This window comes from Anabrus simplex, chromosome 6 (genome assembly GCF_040414725.1).
Source record: "Anabrus simplex isolate iqAnaSimp1 chromosome 6, ASM4041472v1, whole genome shotgun sequence".
In the NCBI taxonomy this organism is placed as follows: domain Eukaryota; kingdom Metazoa; phylum Arthropoda; class Insecta; order Orthoptera; family Tettigoniidae; genus Anabrus; species Anabrus simplex.
Window position 1 is genome coordinate 217,460,169 of NC_090270.1, and position 16,314 is coordinate 217,476,482.

Genomic DNA, 16,314 nt, shown 5'->3' on the forward strand with positions numbered 1-16,314 from the left:
TGCTCAATAACGGACCATTTATATTGGTACTATAAATTTACTCATTCGGGACAAAAATATTTCAGGTTCCCAATGGGAATCAACATCATCAACTTTGGTATCATTGCAGCCTCATGCCAACAGCACTTTCGTTAAGACTAGTGTTCTGTAAAGTAATAATTGTAAATTTATTGATTACTTGTTGAAAGTATTTTGTAATTGAATAAAATATTTCTGAGACAAATGTAATTCAGTCCAATTACTTTTTTCTTATACTCTTCCCATTACTGTCTATATGGTACATGTACACAGTTAGGGCAACATTTTGGTGTCTATGGTTCCAGATTTAAATTGTCTTGAATTATGCTACAATTTATTAAGCTTATTTTAGCTTTTTAATTTTTACCTAAGGATGGTTTGTTAAGTTTACAAAAATACATTCAATAAACTTGCTAAGTAAGATATTCATACTTAAAATAACACAGAAGCTTCAAAAATAAACATTGCAACTAATTGGTAATATTTATCTGTTTCCAGCTGTACACTGTCCAATGATACCTCCACGACGAGGCCTTAACCTCAGTACCCAAAGTACTAAAATGAACACCAAAGTAACATTATCATGTGCAAATGGTAACTCTCTCATTGGTGCTCCGGAGATTACTTGTCTGCCCTCAGGAAACTGGAGTGCACCTATTCCTATATGTGAAAGTAAGTTACTACAATTTGCTTTTAGATCATGTTCTTTGAAAGTGTGATGTCTGTAATATGCAGTAGTTATAGAATACTGGTTGACATGTAGGGTCAATTGCAAAGCTCCATGTCATGCAGTATATCGATACCCTTGACTCGGACTTGGTGTTTATGTTGTCCCCAGCATCCCAGCAACTCACACCACATACAGCACTATCCTCCATCACAATAACATGCAGTTTCCCATACTCCCATACATAGTAAATGCCGTCCATCGTCCTTAGAGGATCTGGCTTACAGCACTGCACCAGGCTAGCAATGGCCATAAATAATAATAATAATAATAATAATAATAATAATAATAATAATAATAATAATAATAATAATAATAATAATAATAATAATAATAATAATAATTTAATGTAAAAGAATTGAGGTTGATAAAGAGAGCATCTATTTGAAGATGGTAGTGTATGAAGATATGAAGTTTGTCCTTATCCTTTTGTATTTTCGTGTTTGTCCTTGTCTCCTCTTTCATTTTCTCCCTCTTTCCACAACAATCTGTCATTGTGTTTATCCTTTTATGTGCTTCTCTTCTATAAACAGAGTTGGGAAGTAATTGAGTAAAAGTAATCAAATTTATTATTATTATTATTATTATTATTATTATTATTATTATTATTATTATTATTATTATTATTATTATTATTATTATTATTATTATTATTAATATTATTATTATTATTAATTTTTCCAGTTAAATCAAAGGTTTGTATTTATAGGTATAGAATGTGCAGATCTAGTCAACCTCACTGATCCACATCTACGAGTATCCATCCTAAGCCGAGAAGTAGGAGGTCGAGCAGTCTTTAGTTGTGCTCAAGGTTATGGACTGCGTGGACCACATGAAGCTGTTTGTTTACACAGTGGAGATTGGGCAAGTCCTCTGCCTACCTGTCAAGGTATAACTTTAATACACTCAAATGTTGTCATTTATAAGTATCATGTATTACTTAAACAAAAGAACAGAATTCTGTAATATAACCTGTTACATATTAATATTACTATGTTAATATACATTTAATTTTAGAAATTTTCTTTGAAATGTATATAGAATAGCTGTTATTTATGTAACAAGCACCTAAATGTAAGTGATGTTTGTTAAATGTGTAATATGCACTTTTTGGACACAATGTATACAAGACTTTTTAGACTGCTGAATTATAATAGTTATTTAAGGAAAGCTGTCGACATGGGTCCTGTATATGGGAGGCTAGGCTCTGTCTGTCACAAGCCAGGAGAAAGGGTGAGTGATAGAGGAGTAACACATCTTTAGAAAACCTCAATCAGCCGTCCTAGTTGGGAGCAGCTTGAAAAAGTCCCTTGACAAGATTACAACAAAGTCCTTAATGGTATCGTCAATGGAAAAAGAGAAGGAGACCTTTGAAATATTGCAGCTGGTGGATGAGGCATTCCAGCTCTTGATATGCTGCCATGTAAATGAAGTAGGGGAATACTACAGGCTAAGGGAGTTTACCTTGATGAAAAACCCTCGACTGTGTTGGGCATAGCAAGTCAGCATAAGAGGAAAAAGAGGAATTGCTTTCAACAATAAAAGAACAAGCCTCAGAAGGAGGCTTGCTCATTTCCTCATTTCCACACCCAGCCTGCTGGAGAGGAGAATCGATGATGATGATGATGATGATGATGATGATGATGATGATGATGATTTCAGCAAAGATAAATTAATATAAATTTTTGTTCAGACATTATTACATTAGTGACATTTCTAAGGAAAACTGGTTGTTATGGACTTTGGAGTAGATTGTTGTGGAGATTATTGTTTTAAGAGGAAGTACAACTGGGCAACCATCCTCTATTAACACAAATCAGAGGAAGATGTGGAGACTCATTCAAGTGGGGGGGTGCAGCCCTCACCAGCATGTGACTGCAGCACACCACTGCAGACCGTTCAACATGTTAGGGAAGATGACAGAAATAGAGCTTAGAGAGGAAAATATGAGGAATTCCTAATGGCAACCCCAAATTCTATCAGATACTTCCAAGAACTAGATGTTTGTTTATAGTGATGAATTTGTTTTCTCATGTATTCAAAAAGCCATACACTAAATAAAGAGGAAAAATGAAGGTATCAGCTAAAGAAAGGGGCCATGAAGGGTGTGAAAGTGAAAGGCTCCCTAGACCTCATAAACCTAATAACGTCAGGGTCAGAAAAGAACAAGAGTTGACTGAGGGAGACTGGATAGGAAAGATGAAGGCGAGTAGCCTGGGGCAAGTAAGTGGAAGGAATGCCAATCTCATCTGGGGGACTCATGGTCACCAACCCAAGCTCCCAAGATAAAAGCCCTTGGGTACCCTTTTAGTTGCCTTTTATGACAGGCAGGTGAAACCGTGGATGCATTCAATCATCCCCACCCACAGCATGGAATGCCATGCTAGGTACAGCATCCACCAAATGTTGGCAGATATGGAGTGCTGTATTTATACACAAAAGGCAACCTCTGCATTGTACTGCCATGTGTCATGGGGATTGTGAATTAAGTCAAACTTTCGTTTACATAGGAATCATATATTATTCCCTTTTGGTGAATATATAGAGTCTCTTATCAACTGTTTCCTTTCCTTTTCAACAATAGTTATGACGAATCGGGTGAGAGTAGTTGTAACTCCAATAATAATAATAATAATATTAATAATAATAATAATAATAATAGTCGTACGGCCTCAGCTACCATGTGCAGACATTTCTATTTGATGCCATCTGGCTGTCTGCTCACCAATTTCGATGTTCCGTTTTACTCTAGGCCTACTAGATGACAGACCGAGTAAACCGAAACTTTCTTGGGCGTCTATGGATGAGATTTAAAGAATTTTGTCAGGTAAACACCAAATGTGTCACCTTTTACATGCCGACATAATACGACATGGAGTGTTGAATGGACTTTTTTCTGCCCTTCAAAAATCCAACTACCTCTGCCGGGTTTGAATCCGCTATCTTGGGATCGGGAGGCTGACATTCTACCACTGATCCACAGAGGCAGCTGTAACTCCAATGATAGCTCTTTGATAAATGATGTTACTGTGGCAGAAATTAATGCAGAAAGTGGAGGCATTAGCAAGGAGCTTGACAATTAGCTGCGTACTTTTGCAACAGGTGCCTATGCATTCCAGTGGAAAGGTATACCAAAGGGAGAGAGTAGAAAGAGTGTGTTATATTACAAAAATTTTATAGGCGTATGTGCCGAAACTATAGAGTTGCAGTGGGCAACGGCCTCCTTCCGCACTAGTGGGTGCGTGTTGTGAATGCTCCCTCACTGAGGGATTAAACTCAGACTTCAGCTTGTAACAAGAGAGCAGTATCAACAACTGAAGAGATTAAAAGTCTTTATTTTGAATATTTCCAACTTTAAGCAAGTATATATAAAACTTTTACACACTAGTGCATAAAAGTAGATCATTTAAAAACTAAAATGATCTTAAAAAGTCACTATTATAATTTGGCTGTCAAAAAAATTATTAATTACCACATCTTTGTAGTTATATCTAAATAGGACTGGCCGAACCAAAATGCGGCATCATTTTCAAACAAACAGAACCTGGATTCGCCTGAAAACACTATCTGCTGCCTTTCCTGTCCCCAGTGATATTGTTCCATACACCATTGCAGTCTAGCATGTTTATGCACATTAGTCAAAGGTTGGTTGGCGGAGAAGTGGACGATGCGCCGGTAACCCAGACCTTAATAAACGGCGACGGACTGTCATTCCTGATAGTGTACAATGTGTTACACTGTTCCGCTGTTGTTCCAGAGCCAAGGAGGATGCAGATCAGTCCTGCAACGTCATTTGGATGAGGTGTCAGTCTTCTTGGGGGGGGGTCTGGGTGCTGTGACCAGACCCGTCTTGTTGTGTTCTGCGGCCTTTTATATCCTGGACGGATGCTTCACGTTCTCTCATGCCAATAATGCGCCCTCTTTCAAACTCACTCATTTGACGGTATGGTTCTCATATACATCTGCAAGGCATCCTGCATGTCAGCTCAAGTCACACTGATCCATTACCTTAGATTTATAGCGACAACTAAAGCCGCAAGCACTTTTTACCAGTCGGTGGTGGTGCGCTGAGATATTTATGTGGACCTTGAACCTGAGGGCCGACACAGTTCAAATGCTAATCATTTCTTCAGAACATACTAATGCACATGTCCTGTAAATATGAATTTCCTATCACTAGTCTTTCAAGGTGTTGTGGTTTTTATGAACATGAGTGTATTATACGTTACTGGAATACAACAGAGAGATGGACCTTTGGGTAACAGGAAAGGCAGAAGTAGGGAATAAAGAAGAGGGTCTTCATTCTGGTACCACAGGAAGGGATGTGGAGGGGGAAAATGGATGCCTTCTAACAGGTTTCCATATACCATTCCAGGCAGACTAGCCAAGTTGGTTTGGTGCTCATTTGTTATGACCAAAGTTACATGGTTAAATACCAGCACAGACAGTTGACAGACAAGAGTTCCTAAATGCAAGGAACTTGTGTTAAAGATTGTCTTTCTAGAACAAAATTTGGATATTTCTTAAGACCAACTGTAGTTGAAGAAAGTTTATAACACACTATGTTGTAGTTTTCATTCCATGCAGATGCTGGAATGGAGTCCTGTATCAAGTTCTGGGTACTTCTCCTAAGATGAACTCCAGAATAATAAACTGGACACTATTCTCATAAGAAGTGACATATTTAGAAGTAAGGCTTCCGGACTCAAGCCTCCTCCAAAATTAGGGATGGTCTTTCCTGCAACAATAAAGTGCATAATCATAATAAATACCAATAATATAATGAAATGAGTGGAAAATGAGGGGTACTGTTGGGCCATTTTACTATGTGAACAACCAAGTTGTGACTTGTATGTATTCATGCATACATTGGCCACAAACAAAACTCTTTATGGATGTGTTTGCAATGACTAAACAGACCAATCATGGCATAAAACATACGCCCACACAAATCACACTGAATGGATGGAGGAGGGCGGTGTTGTAATTGACGGAGTTTTCTTGCTTGTCGCTTAGCCTCTTGATGTCTGCGGCGTTCTCTTTCAAACAAGTTGACAGCAGTGGATGTAGTGTTCCGCCAAAGTGAATAGTCTACAGCACATTCTTCACATGTCTGTATATCTATACCAGTTGTCTTCATGATGTGTTTCAGCTGGTCCTTAAAACGCTTAAGAGGGGCTCCATGAGGTCTACTGCCGGAGCAAAGTTCACGATAAAGAATTTGGTGGGGAAGCCTGGTATCACCCATGCGGTGAACATGGCCTAACCATCTCAGTTGATGAGCGATGATTGTTGCCTCAATGCTATTTAGCTGCATTTTGTTGAGTACTGCTGTGTTGGTCACATAGCCCTCCCACTTAATACTCAAGATGAATCTCATTTTCTGTTGGTGGAAGCGCTCAAGTTTTTGATATCATGGCGACAGAGTGTCCAAGTTTCACAGCCATACAGCAGCATGTAAATGACAACAGCTTTGTACACCATGAGTTTTGTTTGCAGTTTTAGGTCATTATTCATGAAGACTCAGTGCATTAACCATCCGAATGCTGCATGAGCATCCCCAATTCTTTCATCAGTGTCTTGTTCATACCACAAAAATTGAGAGGACTCTTCACCACACATCCATCAATAGTTGTTCTCAACATTCAAGCTATAGCCAACATCAAACATGAGCGTTCCCATTTGACTATTAGCACAATGAGGAAACAATTGCATCAGCTAGTAAAGACACACACGGCAACACTCAGCCATAAACCTTTTATCATTTTTAAGAAGACTGTGGACTCACCTCACAAATACGGGTTTAATAACAACAACAACAACTCCATCAGTCACACAGCTGTATACTCTATAATAAACTATAAGCTTTCTACAAGAATATTTAATGTCTTCTTTAAATGATAAAGCCACTTAAGGTTCATTGTAACCATTCTACGACTTCAAAGTGGGTTGCCTTTAACCAGATTCCATTCATTTTGATCTTGTACCTCAAGGCCATAATTTTAGCCATAGAGTTTCTTACCGTTCATGAAAATAAGGACAGTTTGGCTATTTTGACCCGCGAGTGGTCGCTAGCCGAAATGTAACGTGAGTGCATGAGACTTTCACATTAAAATAAATATGACATATTTCACAGTTTTGTGGGGCGTAAGGCTGAAATTTACTACTGAAATGAAATGCAATTTCTACCTTATATATTTTAGATAAAAATGAAATTTAAAAAATGAAATGGCACGTGGCTTTTAGTGCCGGGAGTGTCCGAGGACAAGTTTGGCTCGCCAGGTGCAGGTCTTTTGATTTGACATTTGTAGGCGACCTGCGCATCGTGATGAGGATGAAATGATGATGAAGATGACACATACATCCAGCCCCCGTTCCAGTGAAATTAACCAATTATGGTTAAGATTCCCGACCCTACCGGGAATCGAACCCGGGACCCCTGTGACCAAAGGCCAGCACGCTAACCATTTAGCCATGGAGCCAGACATAAAAATGAAATTATTCGCTGTTTATCAAAGACAGAAATTACTACTTAAAATAACATATGCAATGTACATAAAAATAATTTCCGTCCTGAAGTTGTAAAAAATAAAATCTCACACATGCATTATATTTAGTAATATTTACATTAAAAGCAAGGTTTCTGAATACAATAACATTTTTAAAAACAATAAGTCTTCATAATACAAATACTAACGCGTACAACAGGAGTAAGTTTCCCGCTCCACTTCAACATAACACAAATGCCATTAGTTGCGCGACGGGAGAAACTCTCACTAGGGGAGGTGCTTACCCTTCAAATGTGAACAGCTCTACTCAGGACAGTTATAAACTCAGCTAGAATAGGAAACAGTCACCTCCCTTTCATCACTGTGAATTAATATCACAATAAAAACTGAAGTGAAAGAAAATCTCATATAGCGACCACTTGCGGGTTAAAAATGTTTTAAGGATTTCAATGTAAGATTGCACCAACATTACTCATTTTTCTCATACATATTTTTAAACATGTTTTAATTGTGTAAATTGTCATTTAGGAACTCGCAACAAGTTTTCCTCATTTTTATAACACATTTTGACTAGAGTGATGATGCTTGTTGTTTTAAGGGGCCTAACATCGAAGGTCATTGGCCCCTTTGACTAGAATAATCAGGATCCCAATCTTTATCTTTTAGGCATGAGATTATAGCTGATGATGCCCATACAATGGGTGAAACATGTCCCATTAAATTAGTATGACAAGATGTAAATCTTAATTTTTAAGAACCCAATGTGTATTGAATAGGTGGATCTCAATAAACTTTTGTATCATTGTTGAATTAATACACCACTTTGAATAGATGGATTGAACATCTTCACAGTGCACAAGTTTTCATGGAATGATGTGGTCCTGTTGTTGCAGCTCTGGAGAAAATTTGACAACAGGACAACATCACATGATACTACAATTCTGTCAGCAGTGATCACTTACAGAGATTTTGTTGTCTGTTCAGTAGTAATTTTAGAACTGTTCACATTGTGTGACTCCATCTGCAGTCAACTTCAGCACCAAGATATCTGTTCCGGGGAATTAGTCAATATTTCCAACAATCTCAAACAGGAATTAGTGACGATGAGAGGAAAAGGTTAATCATCTCTTCCTTCTCCTCCTTAGAATGTTGTCTCCCTACTAAGGTTGGTGATCCAATTGATTATGATTACTTGCAAAACAGTGACTCGAAAGATTTCAATACAAGTTCGTCCATACCAGTGGCGCAAGTCTTTAAGCCAGTAACTTTTCCTAGAAACCAAGAAATTGGTGACGGCCAGTGGAGTTGAAATAAAAAAAGTAATGCAATTCTACCATGCATCCTACCATGAAAACACATTGTGCAAATCAGGATACCGGCGATGATGTCAAAGCTTATTATATCATCCGATTTCTGGATTCATTCATTCAGTCATATCAAGGACATTTCTTGAAACTAAGTGAACTTCTTAGAAAGCATCATTTACCTTCTATCACATAAGAAAGCAGATATACTGTAGGCATAATTGATGGACTTGAAAATCTGCACGCACAGATCAAATACTAGCTGATTTTATGATGACAAAGGCCAAGCTGAAAGTCTTCTAACACCGGTTAAGTCAGTTGGAGTAATTGCCACATAATGTGATTGTAAAGTCTACCCTAATAATGTTTTGGCTATTCCAACTCCTGGCAATGTCACCGTTATCAACAACCATAAACAAACACTTTTTTTCCACCCTGAAGAGGCTCAAAACATCTGAAGGATTCAACTAGTGAGGCAGACCTGAACAGGTTTTCCATGATGACACTTCATTGATAAGTAGGTGCTGATGTCCAGATAAATGATTTGGCAAAGCAAAATAATCAATGTCTTAACTTTGTTCTGTAAATTTCTGGTAAATGTTTTAAGTTGTGCTGTTTCTATTTTATATGTACATCTACATATATCAATAAAATGACAACTGGCTTTACATTGCACAGACACAGATAGGCCTTATGGTGATGACGGGACAGGAAAGACCTAGGAGTGGGAAGGAAGAAGCCATGGCCTGAATTAAGGTGCAGTGGTGTGAAAATCAGAAACCATGGAAAACCATCTTCAGGGCTACTGACAGTGGGGTTTGAACCCACTATCCCCCAGATCCTCAATAAAAAGAAAAGTGAACCCAAATCTGTAGTACTTTAAAGTGTAAGGTGAAAATACATGGATCAATTTAGATGCATTAGGAGGTTCTTGGGAAAAATTGCATGGCCCTCCCCAAAATAAGATCATAAACCCATAAATAGAGACCTGAAAAATTAGCATCTATTTGTTTCAAAATTAGCATCTATTTTTCCAAAATTAGAATCTATTTACAAAGTTAAAATAATTGCATGATATTATTAATTTTAACAATTCCAAGTTTATGAAGTGCAATTACTGTCCTTGGTTCACACACAATTCAAATTCATTGTTCAAATGAAAGCATTGTCAGTACTTCGGCACTGCTTTTTTTTTTTTTTTCCTTTTCAAATTGCACCATCTGTCTGTAACCACTGTGTTGTAATGAGACAACACGTGCTCGCTATCTACATTGTTCGTTGGGGTCCACAACAACTCAAGACAGTATTTAGCAAACATGCTGAACTCTGTCTGAACTGCAGTTAATGCAAGCATGACATCACATTTTTCACTTTCTTTCATCTGGGTTTGAATTGCATGTTTCAGAGAACAGTAACCAGACCAGATATCATTTCGTGCAAGATCTGTTACTCCAAACAATTTCTCGAGCTCATCTAATTTATCAGTGTTATTTAAAATTATATTTTTTGGATACAAAACTTGAGAAAATGTGAAGAATGAGCAGCTTTGACAAATGTGTCTCCACATGCAGCCTGCTGTAGAGGAGTGAGCTTAATCAAAGTATCATTAGTTGCCGCAGAAAAATTCCCCTCACAAATGAAGGTAAAACTGGCGTCAAGGTTATGCAGTTTGGGGTAAAGGAGATGAGAGGTAGGATACAGAAACCCTCTAAGTTCAGTAAGGAGGTCAACGAATCCAGCTGCATGATCTGTAATAAAACTATGTGGGAGTGAAGCCTATTCACTTCTCGGTCACTCAGATCAGTCAGATACTTAATACCACAGTTATTAATGTCTTTCATGTCAGACACCTTGAAAAATGTAACAACATCAGTAAAGTAAGCACTCAAATAGAAGACAGCCTGAAACCAGCTATTCCATCGGGTTATGACAGGTGCAGGAAAAAGCTTTGCTTCTTTTGAAGCACTATACTTTGATGTTAAGAATTGTAAATAATTATATTTTCACTTTCTTGTGTTCGAAAATGCAGACTTTACCATTGCAACCACATGATTTAAATCTGTCATCACTGTGACCTAACTATTGCCAACCAAGCCGATCTTATGTGCCCAGCACTGTACATGCATTAAATGATCCCCTGTGACCACACTTAATGTTTCATAACACCGGGTCATGTACGGGGTGCTGTCACTGACAAACACTTTAACTGCATCATATGGTACACTATAACTGCGCAGAGCTTCTAAAACAGCATGGCAGCAGTTTCTGGCATTTTCTGCATCAAGAAGTTCACAGAAGCAACGTGCAGCTTTCTTTTCAACCCGGCTGGGACTTGGAATATGATGATAAAAACACAACGGCCCATTCTATCTGTAGTTTCATCACAGAGTATGTTGATGTTCTTCCCCATTAGAGCCTCAGCTGTTCTTTTCTGGTAGTCAGATGCAACTTCTAGTAAGGAAGAAAGCCCTCAAATTATAACAAAATAATTTAAAATTACTGGATCAATTGGGTACGGGTAAGATAGTTTGATATGGAAATCATATTCAAATTTGGTAGCCTTCAATTTTGCGCATGGTTTTGATGTCGTAATAGCTAAACCGTACCCGATCAATGAAACTGAAACTTACCCGGTAAATATACTTCATGTAGAGTTCTCATACATGGCAGCTCTTCATTTGAAAACTCAGTAATCCAGGCTCTTAGCTCTTTGCTTTCCAGCCTTTCCAGAGGTATGTTTGCTTTGGCAAATACTTCAACTGTGCATTTTGAGAAGTTATCTCTGGAAATTTTTTGTTGTTTACAACTATCTAACTGTGTAAGCACAGAAGATTGCTTTCTTTGAGACGTACTAGCAGTAGACGTACTTTTGTTATCGCTTTTGTTATTGCTTACCCACATGTTTTTTAAGATTTAACATGTTTTACAACGCTATCTTTTTTTTTTCCCACCCAACTCGGCAATTACAATATTTGCAAAACACTGTCACTGACTCTGTGGCATATAAACCATCCTTTGCATATTTCTGAGCCCTTTCATGCGCAGGTTTTGTTGTGCGGCCCATAACCTAAATGATCGCTCGACTTTCTAGTCTTCACTAGTTTCAATATTGAACAACAGTAAAACAACGCTGCGTCTATCTTGTTATTTCCATGACACTCAATTTACATTTCGATAATAATCAATACAGATCTTATTCCCCTTGCTATTCGCATTGTAAATATTGATTAAAGTCAGCAAGCAGCAATCGATCGGCTACTTTTCTTCATCGATCAGTACAGTCAAAAGATTTATGCATCATACTTTGAGTATTTCTGACGATTTTGCCAAAATATGTTGCTTTTGCCAGTAAAATAACACATCTTTGCAGAATTTGCACCAAAATCGCATACCCATACAAATTTCGCAAAGTGGGTCACAATTCGCATTTTGTCGCACTTCTATTTATGCGTTAAAATGATTTTATTCCACATTAGAATTACCGCAGGCTTGGATTCAGTACAAGATTAAAAAATTTGCATTTATCGCAAATGCAATTTTTTCAGGTCCCTACCCATAAGTATATAAGTTCGGTGATTACATTGAGCAATGCTCCTAAATATAGGAAATAACAACAAAATTGTGACAGGAAGTATTATCAGAAAATATTTTGATGTATCCACGAAGACGTACACAAAATGCTGTCAGTTGGTACATTTATTTATTTAGAAACTTTCACATTAATCACACATAGGGTTGCCATAATGTACAGGATGAAATTCAGGACACCAATATCGACAAGTTCCAACCATAGGTGCCAACTCCACAGGAGCACTTGCCCCCATTCATATAGTGATAGGGCAACGCAACTGTGTTTTTGCTCCCGTAAGAATATTTGATATTTTCATCCTTACCCCCATGCTCAAGACCAAAAGGTTCCAACGAGTGCATTTGGATAATTCCATATGAACTGCCCCGTCCGTTACCAAAATACACACTTGTTATATGACATTAAGGTTAAAAATCAAATAGAGAAATTATAAAAAATCATACTATATGTAAAACGCCTACTTTACAGACCACTCCAAAATTATATAATATTCAGTCTTATTTGCATAGATTATTAAGTAAAAGATGGGACAGCTCACATGGAATTACTCATTTCTTAATAACACAAATAAATGAAAACTAAAAACAGCATTTATTTACCTTTGCTTGAACATATTTGACACAGAAGTGCCCTGATGCTGATACCAATCATACCTTTGACACACTTTTTTGCAACTAATTATTTTTAAATGTAATTGTACCATACCGTAGGTATAAAAACCACTTAGGACGAATGCTCCATTTCCTGTCTTAAACTTCCGACTAAGCTCAAGTGGGTAGAGAAGTGGGTTGTTGAATAAGAAATCCTAACTGAATCTATATAATTCTGAAATGAATTTTATATCAACGCTGTAAGCATATTGCTTGTAAGTTATTCAATGATTGCAGCTAGCTAAACCTTACACCCGTAGCACAAAGAAATATAATACACTACACAACACAAATACACAGAATAAAAACACAAAATAAACCTACTGTTCCCTTGTATCCCAACGAGAAAAATAAGAAAATGCCAATCTGGCTGATATTTACATTAAAACAAATTAACCTATTCCTCACAAGCATTTCACGTATATCATGAATCATGCATAAAAAGACATCATTGTACTTAACTTTCAGCAGCTTACATGTCACCAGCCAGTGGTTCACATCTCTGCTGTGTCGTGCCTCCTTACACCATCATCATCACTGGTTATACATGCAGATAATTCCTTGCTTCAGCTTCCGGTGTTGCCATCTTCTTCTGGGTCCTGTTCCTGTTGAAATCTGAAAGATATGTAGTATGTGAGTTCACTCTTCACCGCTTAGTGTGCTCGAGTGCACAGCATCGAACCAACACAGGCTATATTTAACTTAGCCGTTGTCCGAATTATATATCTTAACACATGGTACGATTTAAGATACAGAGCATCTTACGGTTTGACACTCGTCCTTGGTAGCAGCACGAATTAATACGAAATGCACTCATACAGTTTATCTCACACGTCCGCGTATTGACCGATAATAATAATAATAATAATAATAATAATAATAATAATAATAATAATAATAATAATAATAATACCCGTGTGGGGATTTACCGGTTACCTCCATCGGGCGCGTCCCATTGGAATTGGGGAAGCTCGCTGGCTCTGCCGCCAGCAGAGTCAGAGGGTAGTAGGGAAATAAAATACCACCGTGAAAAAAAAAATACTGGTCCCTTGCCAGGGTTACGGCGAAGACTGGTAAAAGACCAGAAGCCAGAAAACATCTTGAGGCAACCTCTAGGGCTAACAACCCTAGTTGTAAAAGGATGGGTACCCGTCCAAAGCAAAGTCAAGTCAAAAAGCATGATGGCACAACATTTCAAGAAACATACCCCAGGGGGTAAATCTTCGGATAAATCCCTCGTCGTGAACGCCACGGCGCACGAGTCTCGTTCGGATTCTGGGGGAGACTCGACATCATGCAAGAGATGAGTCGGAGCATCTTGGTGTACCCTGAAGAGTCAAAAACTCAGACCAAAATCTAACACCTTTCTAGCAACTTTCAACATAAGTTCACTTACACAAACTGGCAAGCTGAAATCCCTCACCAAAGCTCTTCACGAAAATCAGATATCCATAATTGCCCTACAGGAAACAAGGTACCCAGATGAAGAGCTTTTTGAATCCGAAGGCTACCGATTTTTCAAGAGCAAAGCGCAAAGAGGAATCCTCAATGGAGCTGTGATTCTTGGAACCGCGTTTGCTGTTAGAACCAAGATCCTTAAATCGGTTGCAAATTTCGAACCTGTGAATAACAGATTGTCTATACTCACAATTAAATGCGCGAACAAAACCTACGCCCTAGTTAACGTACATGCTCCTACAAACGATAAGAACAAGTCTGATCCAGACGAAGTTGATAATTTCTGGGACCTACTGGATGAAAAATTAAACAAAATCCCCAAACACCATGTCAAGCTTCTTTTGGGTGACTTCAATGCCGAACTAGGTCATGAACAGAAGTACAAGAAATTTGTAGGAAATTACCCTGCTTACAAAAGAACCAATCCCAACGGCAAAAGACTGGTGTCCATTTGCGAAAATCACAACCTGCAGGTCATGTCGACCCACTTTCGCCATCTACCCAGAAAGCAAATGACTTGGCATTCTCCCATCCAAGCTCTCGGAGAGTTCCAAATTGATCATGTTGCAATCTCCAGGAAAAACAGCCCTGAGATTATGAATGTCAAGGTAAAGAAAGCCATCAATGTGGCCTCAGATCATTACATGTCTCTTATCAAATTCAAACCAATTCCCGCAAACACAAGGAAGACAACCAAATAGATCACACGCTTCGACAATGATAAACTTCGGCAAAGGGTCGAGGAGTTCCAGGAGAAGGCTAGACCAAATGACTGTGACTTTAACAACGGCAAAAGTCTCCTTGTTGAGGCCGCCAAAGACGTTGCAGAAATCAAGAGAAGCAAAAAGCATGCCTGGTGGAATGGTACCTGTGAATCAGTCCTCCAAGAAAGACTCAATGCGTGGAAACAGTACTACTCTATGAAATCAGAAAATGATTGGGAAACCTACAAAACCCAACGTGCCCAAGCAGCTAGGGTGTTCAGAACTGAGAAACGTAAATACGAAATATCTGTCATTGAAAAGATAGAACAAAACTTTAGGAAGAATGAAAGCAGAGAGTACTACAGAGCCTTCAAACGCAAACTCACTGGCTACAAACCACCATCTCTATGCTTTGAGCGAAAGGACAGCACACTGGCGATGTCAAATGAAGAAAATTGCAGCATTCTGGCAGATTACTTCAAGAATTTACTTAATTGCTCTAAACCGCAAAGCGCCATCGAGACCAAGGAACCCTTACTCAGGTACTCAGATTCCAGACCACCCAACAGAGATGAAATCAAGCGCCACATTGCCCGTCTCAAAAATAACAAAGCGCCGGGGAAAGACTCATTAGTAGCAGAACTATGGAAATATGCCCCAGAGGAATCACTTGATATCTTGCAAAAGCAAATAGAAGAAATTTCGAACAAGGAGACCCTACCCGAAGATTGGAAAATAGCTTTGATCCATCCATTACACAAAAAAGGCAGCATGAAGAACATCAACAACTACAGAGGAATATCTTTGCTACCCGTGACTTACAAAATTCTATCACTTGCCATCCTGGAGCGTTTGGAAGCACAAGTCGAACATCAAATAGGTGAATACCAAGGAGGGTTCAGAAAAGGTCGCTCAACAGCTGAACAGATCCAAAATCTCAAAACGATCATCAGATATTGTACACTAAGGTCCAAGCAGTATGTGTCTGTCTTTGTAGACTTTAAGAAAGCGTACGACTCCATTGATCGGGAAGTCCTGCTAAACATCTTAAATGAATTTGGAGTTGATTTGAAACTGCTGGCATTAATTAGAGCCACCCTGACCGATACAAAATCCAAGGTGAAGTTCCACGGATGTCTCTCGCATTCCTTTGACATCAAAACAGGAGTCCGACAAGGTGATGGGCTATCCCCGATACTTTTCAACTGTGTTCTTGAAAAGATCATCAGAACCTGGCGGGTGAGATTACAGGAAACCAACTACAGTCCATTGAGAATAGGAACCAAATCCAAGGGGATCGCAACAGATTGCTTTGCATTTGCCGATGATATTGCTGTTCTCTCAAACGACATAGA

The 16,314-nt window shown here is 38.4% G+C and overlaps 1 protein-coding gene across 1 annotated transcript in view; it reads left to right on the forward strand.

Annotated features, from left to right (window-relative positions):
• Positions 1 to 16,314, forward strand: part of Hasp (Hig-anchoring scaffold protein) — a 1,448,565-nt gene that overhangs the window by 1,413,681 nt on the left and 18,570 nt on the right. Inside the window, exons 23-24 of the mRNA XM_068228385.1 lie at positions 517 to 690; positions 1,455 to 1,634. Of these exons, the coding sequence (XP_068084486.1) occupies positions 517 to 690; positions 1,455 to 1,634 (354 nt within the window). The remainder of the gene's footprint in view (positions 1 to 516; positions 691 to 1,454; positions 1,635 to 16,314) is intronic.